This window comes from Haliotis rufescens, unplaced genomic scaffold, assembly GCF_023055435.1.
Source record: "Haliotis rufescens isolate VD_foot unplaced genomic scaffold, xgHalRufe1.0.p SCAF_9, whole genome shotgun sequence".
Lineage (NCBI taxonomy): Eukaryota > Metazoa > Mollusca > Gastropoda > Lepetellida > Haliotidae > Haliotis > Haliotis rufescens.
This window is the reverse complement of record NW_025964383.1, coordinates 28,668,724-28,677,077: the sequence shown is the minus strand read 5'-3', so window position 1 is coordinate 28,677,077 and position 8,354 is coordinate 28,668,724. Positions and strand designations below refer to the sequence as shown.

At 40.5% G+C, this 8,354-nt stretch overlaps 1 protein-coding gene across 1 annotated transcript; it reads left to right on the top strand.

Annotated features, from left to right (window-relative positions):
• Nucleotides 1–351: 351 nt before the first annotated feature.
• Nucleotides 352–7,056, top strand: LOC125377348. Its single transcript, XM_048390389.1, has 5 exons — nucleotides 352–589; nucleotides 791–1,314; nucleotides 3,125–3,193; nucleotides 5,092–5,181; nucleotides 6,698–7,056. Exons 1-5 carry the CDS (start codon nucleotides 352–354, stop codon nucleotides 6,752–6,754), a joined length of 978 nt encoding a protein of 325 aa, XP_048246346.1. The 3' UTR covers nucleotides 6,755–7,056.
• The last annotated feature ends 1,298 nt before the right edge of the window (nucleotides 7,057–8,354 follow it).

Genomic DNA, 8,354 nt, shown 5'->3' with positions numbered 1-8,354 from the left:
TGGACTCATAGTTGGATGGCTGATTGTGGCAACATGGTTATCAGTGAAACGTGTGAGTAGAATTATTCCAAACCAGAATCAATCTACTTAACGAGTCCCGATGACATCAAATAAGCACAAGTAAAAGGTTTTGACGAGAACTCTGTGTGTGAAGCACTTGTTCCACTGACGACGATAGTATGAAACCTCGCACCATTGGTACTACCCTTGTCATGGTAAAGATAGGTCCATCAAGAAGTCATTGGTACTACACTTGTCATGGTGAGTCCATCAAGAATTCACTTCACCAGACCCATCTGAATGATGTCACATCAACATCCAACAGTCGCCATTCGCCTTGTCAGGAGCAAGATGTCAAAGATTCACCCTTTGAAATCGGGGGATGAGGAGACCGACTCTCCCTCTGAAATGGAGTGTTTATTCAAACCTTTGATGACAGTCCTCAACATCGGTGGAATGCACACGCCAATTAAACGGAGAAGAGTTTCTAAAGTCATCAGCATCTTGTACTCTGTAGTCATCAATGTGTTGCTATGGCTTGCAACCTTGCGGTTCTTATTCCTGTTCGCAGATGAAATTCAAACAGTTGGTAAATTGATGACTGCGCTATCCTATTTTGGGTTTCATTTCAGCGTCACCTACTTATACACTGCAACGTGTTTTAGCGTTTACAAGCACCTGCCAAAATTCTTCCGAGAATATGATCTGTATCGCAACACGCATGGCTCTGGTCTTCAAAATGTCCAAATCAGACGTTACCTCACGGTGGTGATTGTGATTTGTGCTGCAGAAATAACCATTGATCTACCGTGTATATATCTGGCATCATTTCACAATGTGGACCACAAAGCTCTCTATCTAACGCCTATGAAGCACATCTCAGAAGGTTATCACCAATTACTGAAAGTAGTCTACGTTCTGTTGCTCTTGGTTAATGAAATACAGCTACATTTCTTCCTAATATTTTTCATATTCATTACCTACTGTCTCTTCAAAGAGTTTTCAATGGTGAATGCCCGGATTGCCAAACTGTGTGATAAGGGAAACGAAGACATACCATCGTCGTCAGAATTTGACAGAATGCGTCGACAGTTTGAAGACACGTGTTCTCTTGTCAGCAAGGCTAATGAAGTCTTCAAACACGTGATCGGTTCCTGCTACGTTGCGTCAGTCCCCGTCATCTGTCTCATGCTCTATGGCTTGATACACGTCAACATGAATGAGGGGGAATACTTTATGCTACCCATGGCCATGGTGCTACTCATTAGCATGGTTGTTATTTCAACCCTCACTTCTGTTGGTTTGAATATGAAGGTAAGTGAAACGCATTATAATGAATTATTTGAATGAACAGTTCATTGAACCAGCTACAATTACCTTTTGACATACAAATACTTGTACTATCAAATGTTGCTGCAATAACCATATGCCAGACTATATTTGAAGGAATACGTTTTCCGTTGCTTTGAACAGTATTTCACGGCAACATACTCCACAGATATCGAGATTACTACACGATTGTCTGTCAGATACCATTGATCTTACAACGAGTTGTTTCAAAGCGTATCTAACGAGAGTTGTAAGATGAATGGTATCTGACAGGCACGAGTGCAGTAATCTGTTTCTTACACACCCTCAAATCGCACCTTTTTAGCATCGAATCGATGCATTTTGTCAATTCTCATGATCGCAGTAGCGCTTTAATACATAACACTACTGTCATAAGTGACGTCATCTTAAGTACTGCTTACTACTGATAAAAATTGTGACCGTAAAAAAAAAGGTTTCCGCCACATCTGTGGATTATCAAGGCGGTGATGATAATGCAAACTAGACAAAAACAAAGAACACGCTGGATGCCGAGTTAAAAGTTTACACCTCAAAGCAATTACCAAATATGTACAACAGTGTTTACTTCCGTATGACATCACTACCGGTGACAACAGTACATTGCAGCATGTAGATATACAGTTTTCCGATCACAGTGTTCGTTTCCACACCTAATTTATTTCGCATGATTTCATCCAGATAATTTGCATTGGTGACAAAGACAATTTGTCATTTGTTTCTAAAACGTATGAGGAATTCAGGGATGCATGTATAGCAGCTGAGTTTAAAATATACCTGATCGGGCGTCTCATAACCGGCATTTTGTAAACACAATCCAATATGACGGAACGTACACTTCGGCGTTCGTGTATGCGTATTTTCCAAAACATTCCAAACGATTCTAGACTATCAGCGACGTTTCAGAATTATCATGAGTGATTTGATACCCGTCATCACTAATATGCTATTTTTCTACTTGAATTTTTCGAGTAAATATCCGATATTTAGATTTCTTAACACACAGTAAATAACGCCGTGAATTTTTATGTGTCGAGATTTACGATGTACCAAATTTTCAGAAGTCACTTTCAGTAATTTTGCTTAAAATGACAGTAAATGATAAACAGAAGGGGAATTCAAAACTGTGAAGTGTATTAGTTTGCATGATGTATTTTGAATTTTATTCAAGTGAGGGTTGAAGAGGAGGGACACATGTGTCGCTGTTGCATCCAGGGAATTTACCCTCTAAAAAACGATAACGTTGACATATCATCAGATAATGTTACTGATAATAATAACAAACAAACTCGTTGACGAAGTCGATTTTGTTTTTTATTATTATTATTATTATTATTATTATTATTATCAATTACACGGTCCTGTGGTTCAATACAGACGTAGGTGAACATTCGACTGAAGCACGAGCAACTTATGAATGGTTTACACTCAGGAAAGGAGTCCGTCATCATCTGACCTAAGGTCCGTCATAATCTGATCTCAGGTCATCACCATGAGGTATGTGTGGTATCAAATTCAAGGCCAGTGATTGACTACTCCATGGTGATGACCTGAGGTCAGATTAATCGAACCCAAACACTCACTCAATAAGTGATGATAGTAACGGCGGTAAAGTAATGAATAATAACAAATTTATGTCTTTGAAAGGCATTTAGAAGTGATACACATAAGGAAGAGAATTTATCGATGTCATTTTTTATTATGAGGAACACAACGTTTCGGAGTATATGCTTACTTACTTCATCACGTCTGACACATTTGTTTGAATACTTTGCAGGCCCATTCGTCATTGTCCCACCTTCTGATGTGTGACTGTTCTCGGCTGTCAGACAGGAGTCTGCATATTGTAAGTTGATAGTCTCTAGTTTGACACAGTTTTTGTCCTAGCATGATGCCCAAAGGTCGCAAATTGAGAAACACTACATGAAACATGAGTAAAATCTTAAAGAAACGGCTTGGAATATGTCAGTTGTGCAATCAATATTAGAGTATCGAAAATATATTGAAACTATTTTGTTTAATCTAAGAGGACCGTTTAGGGGAGGACAGAAGGGTCTAACCTGTTTAACCACGGCAACAATTCCAAGAGGCAAAGCACTTAAAATGTTCAACATTGCTTTGAGTTTTATATTTAAAACTCAAATCCTAATTGTGAGAACATTGTGAGCCGCTCCTGCGTGATGCAATGAAAGAAATGTTCCGCACGCTCAACTCGCTCTTTGGAGACTCGGGTAAACAAAGACATGTCCCGGCCTCGAATAGAATTAAAAAAGGACCCCCTCGAGCACATTTATGAACCACCATGCTATGACCACACAGCTATAGAACATCGTGGCATTCTACTCAATTCGTCCTGGTAGTTTGACTGTTGTGCCAAGGTGAAATAAATGAATATATGCTCCTATATAAAAAGTCTTACTTACAAGTATGTGTAAAACGACCAATAGATAATCATGGAAGCAGTATTTGGTCTCCGAACTTTTCCGTTTAAGATAACGGAGGTATAACGTGACCCGTGAAGATCCGGGGTAGATTAGCTTTTCAGCAACCCATGCTTGCCGTAAAAGTCGGCTATGCTTGGCGACTAACGGGATCGGGTGGTCAGGCTCGCTGGCTTGTTTGATGCATGTCATCGTATCCCAATTGCGTGGATCGATGTTCAAAACGTCACTCACTGGATTGTCTGGTCCAGTCTCGATTATTTACAGACCGCCGTCATACAGCTGGAATATTGCTGAGTGCGACGTTAAACAACAAACAAATAAACCTAAATATCACGTTAGTTGGCCTAATAGGGCCCTGATTAAGAAAGATTTCTCTATGTTGTTTTTTTATTGAAAAAATACCAAATCACACGTGCCTTCAATTGATTGAAGAAGATACTGATTAAAAGACAAGCATCCACATTGATAACAGTTAGCTATTAGTTTTAAGTCAGAAAGTATATAATTATAAATCCATAGGACCCGTGAAGATTCCGGGGTAGAATTGGTCTTCAGCCACCCATGCTTGCCGTAAAAGGTGACTATGCTTGTCATAAAAGGCGACTAACGGGATCGGGTGGTCAGGCTCGCTGACTTGGTTGATGCCCATGATAATAATCACTGGATTGTCTGGTTCAGACTCGATTATTTACAGATCGCCGTCATATAGCTGGAATATTGCTGAGTGCGGCGTTGAACAACAACCAACAATATAAATCCATAGACTTTCTCCCATCTCTCAGACTACACTGGTTAACCTTCGGCGGACACACGTTTCTAGCCAAATAGTCCATACAAGACGTTGCGTCTGTAGATTTGGGAGGAGCGTCAGTGTGTTTTCAAGTTTGTATCAGTTGGGCATTATACGAGGGCTTGTCAAAAAGTTTTAAGCCTGACTAACGTTCAACTACGGGCCATAGCAAAGTGAACTAGTCGATGTAGTACATTGTTTGAGTGGTTCATTGCAAGCGTATTTGGTCTGTTGAGGTCGTGTGTATATTAGTGATGTTGAACGTGATGGGGGTCCAAATGGACAACGATGACCTCAAAGCTGCCGTGAATGGGTTTTTCAGTGTGGCTTCAGAAACCTTCTTCCTGACTGAAATTGAAAAGCTTCACTATCGATATGAAAAGTGTTTTGGAGAGCAGAGAGATTATGTTGAAAAATAAAATTAAAACACTTTCACAATTGTTAGGCTTAGAACTTTTTGACCAGCACTCGTATTCTGTAATTGCAACAAACTGTCCATTTCTGTTTCAGATCAGCATCTTCATCACAAGACTGACAACCACCAAAATAGGGTTTACCTTGTACAATCTCTTTACCATCGATAGCTCGACCATCTTAATGGTGAGTAGTATTGCGTCATAACATACACTATTAACCCTAAACAACACGCAAATATGCCCATTCGTGAAGGTCGACCTTAATAGCTGTCACTGCCTCTTTATCCAGAAAGCAAGTGATAATAGTTGTCTATTGTAAATGTACATGCAGGTTGTGTATGTATAAAAAAACATCTGCGGATCTATAACCTTCTCAAGAAGAAAGCAAATTCAGTTTTAATAACTTAAAGTTTGAAGCATTCTACACAATATCAAGTCTTCAAACATATGTGATTATCATGGCCATACATTTGCCAGGTATGGGGCGAGACTAGTAAGTTGAGTGAGTGAGTGAGTGAGTTTGGTTTAACGCCGCTTTTAACAGTATTCCAGTTATATCACGGCGTGTCAGTTTAATGTGGGGGGAAAGCCGGAAGTGATGCAGGTCTCAGACGTTTACCACTTCGGTGAAACCCACGAGCACGGGTATGGTGCTGACAAACCTAGAAATATAATCGGGGCAAACCGGGATTCGAACCCACAATCATAGGTTTCTGGCATGTCCAAGGGAGGCAACTCTGCACAGCGAATCACGGCGCCTTGGACAACTGAGCCACCCGTGCCCCCACTAGTAAGTTGAACAGAAATCGGCTCCGGGGGTCTGTCTATTCAGAAGTTATTTTAATTAAAAGCAATTAGACCTGTCAGCAAAATATTAATTAGTCCCACGCAAAATATATGAAAAAGGGCTAAAGAACTTGAAAAGACCACATTCGACTAATTTAGATACATCTAAGATGTTTGTTTATGGTCCAAGCCAATTTTGAGGAGAATAAAGACCGGAAGCGCAATCGTTACCGTTATACTCACATGATGTCCAGAATATGGAGTGAGTGAGTATGGTTTTACACCGCTTTTTGCATTTTTCCAGCAATATCACGGCGGGGGACACCAGAAGTGGGCTCCACACATTGTACCCAAGTAGGGAATCGAATAGGGTCTTCGGCGTGACTGGCGAACGTTTTAACCACTAGGCTACCCCAGTGTCGTTTAAAGAAACAAAAACTATTAATGTTTGAAAAGTCGTCTATTGTGAAATCACGAACAGTTGATGACGTGAGCCATTGGTGCTGCAGTATGACGTCATTTTGTGAATTGACCAACCAGCTCTGAGAACTGTTGAGATGTACACGTTATAAAGCGGGCGGTTATTACACTCGACCTTTCAAACCTTATGTGGAATTGGTGTTACTTCACGCCTCGCTAGCTTCCAGTTGTAGTGTTCCCTTGTGCACGCCCGAAACGTATGATTTTGGGTTCGAATCCCGGTTCTCCCCGATTATGTTTCTAGGTTTGTCAGCACCATACCCGGCCTCGTTGGTTTCACAAAAGTGATAAACGTCTAAGAAACGTATAAGACTTGCATCACATCGGGATTTCCCCCCACAACATGCTGACACGCCGTGGTATAACTGGAATACTCAAAGCGGCGTTAAAACCAACTCAATCACTTCTATCGCAGTATTTGTTTCTGTCTTCAGCTTACTGGAACTATGCTGACGTACGTGGTGGTGGTTCTACAGTTCAAGGCTGACTAACAGTTTCTTGTCGTGAAGACCATGGGAACTTGCAATTGAGGATGATCACGAATATTTTAATTGTTAAACATATGCGTGATGAGTGAAGACGTATTCTCATATATATTGCACACTTTGTATGAATATTTATTGATGGTAAAAAATAATCGTACTTGTGTGCACGTTCTCATAGTGAATTAGTTAAACGTGAACTGAGAGCGAACAGTTTGACTGCTGAAATTGTTTTTCATGGATCAACAATATGCAGTAAAAACATGATGACAGTAGGCATCGAGTCACACACACACACACACACACACACACACACAATAATCTTGAAAGCGACGTTAAAACGCATTTCACCTCATCTATGTTTAATGCGGCATTTGCGGTAGGAACTACCGCACTCTCTGACTGATATAGGAGATTTAACGTGCGCTTTCCGACTGTAGCGTATTTCGCACACGGATCGCACTCTCGATAGGGGAGCTTATATAAGTGATCTGACAGCTCAATATGACGTCATGATAACACACAAATTTCATTGGTTAATGCGTTAACGGGTGATGACATGTAAACACCCACCTACGTGGGCTGTTTGACAACAAGGACGTAAGTTTCAATGGTAATAAATATCCATCAAACGATTTCAAGACTTTTCAACAAACGCGTAGGTCTTTGGTTTCAAAACCCACCTGCCACGTGGTCGTCACATCTTCAGAAAATGTTACTGTGGAATGTCCACGATTTATGTTTTCGTTCCAGTTCAACACACACACAAATTAGTTCTGTGCTTGTTATGTGTTCTCTCGACGAGAACGAAATACGTTTGACTTGATGAATAAGAGCAATGTTAATGAAACATTCACAATAATAGTGTCACGGCACCAAGCGTAATCCTGTGGTGTACGGTCGGTATATTTGCAATTTATGAATAATTACAGCATTTCTTAAAATATCTACGTCAATCGGTGATTTCAACAGCGTCTGTTTTGGCCCTGTTCGTCTTGCCTTCACCAGGAATCTTGAAGACAAATTTCGTGAAAACGCTGGTAATGGTCAAATATAATTTTAAGTGATGAAAGTAGGTTTTTTTTGTCGTTCCCGTCACATGTTTTCATTGCCCAGTAGCAATGTGTTTTGGCAGAGTCACACTTCATTCGTCACCACTCGCCCCTTTCCGTAACCTGCAAGAAGACTCGTCCCCCAATCGATGAATGCTATGTGCGAAAATACGACAAACCAATCAGAATGCGCGTATGATTTCAAGTTCTTCGTCAAAGAATCCCTCAGATATAATTTTTGATTTTACATATGTCTTGCATATAAGAATATACCCAAGGCACAGTTAAATGTGTTCAGTCATACTGTATAATACCTTACGTCCCGAAGTGTCTTAAATTTCATCTGGAATATATATGACATATGGGAAATTTGCGTGAATCATTACGCAACGAGTTGACAATTGTTTTAGTTATGTCCGATTACGCTTCGACGGAACCCAGTCGAAAAAGAATTGCCACGAGAGGGGCACGAGTCGCTATTCGGCTTGTCCCGGAATAACACGAGTTGGTCACGATTGAGTCACACTTGTCCGAAAGTTCCTCGTGCCGAAGTCACT

What these genes read in the sequence shown, in the direction of transcription:
- LOC125377348 (XM_048390389.1), top strand. Translation starts at nt 352, where the DNA reads ATGTCAAAGATTCACCCTTTGAAATCGGGGGATGAGGAGACCGACTCT. An exon ending in AGATGAAATTCAAACAGTTG is followed by an intron (nt 590 to 790) that starts GTAAATTGATGA and finishes TTTGTGCTGCAG; the next exon opens with AAATAACCATTGATCTACCG. An exon ending in CTGTTGGTTTGAATATGAAG is followed by an intron (nt 1,315 to 3,124) that starts GTAAGTGAAACG and finishes AATACTTTGCAG; the next exon opens with GCCCATTCGTCATTGTCCCA.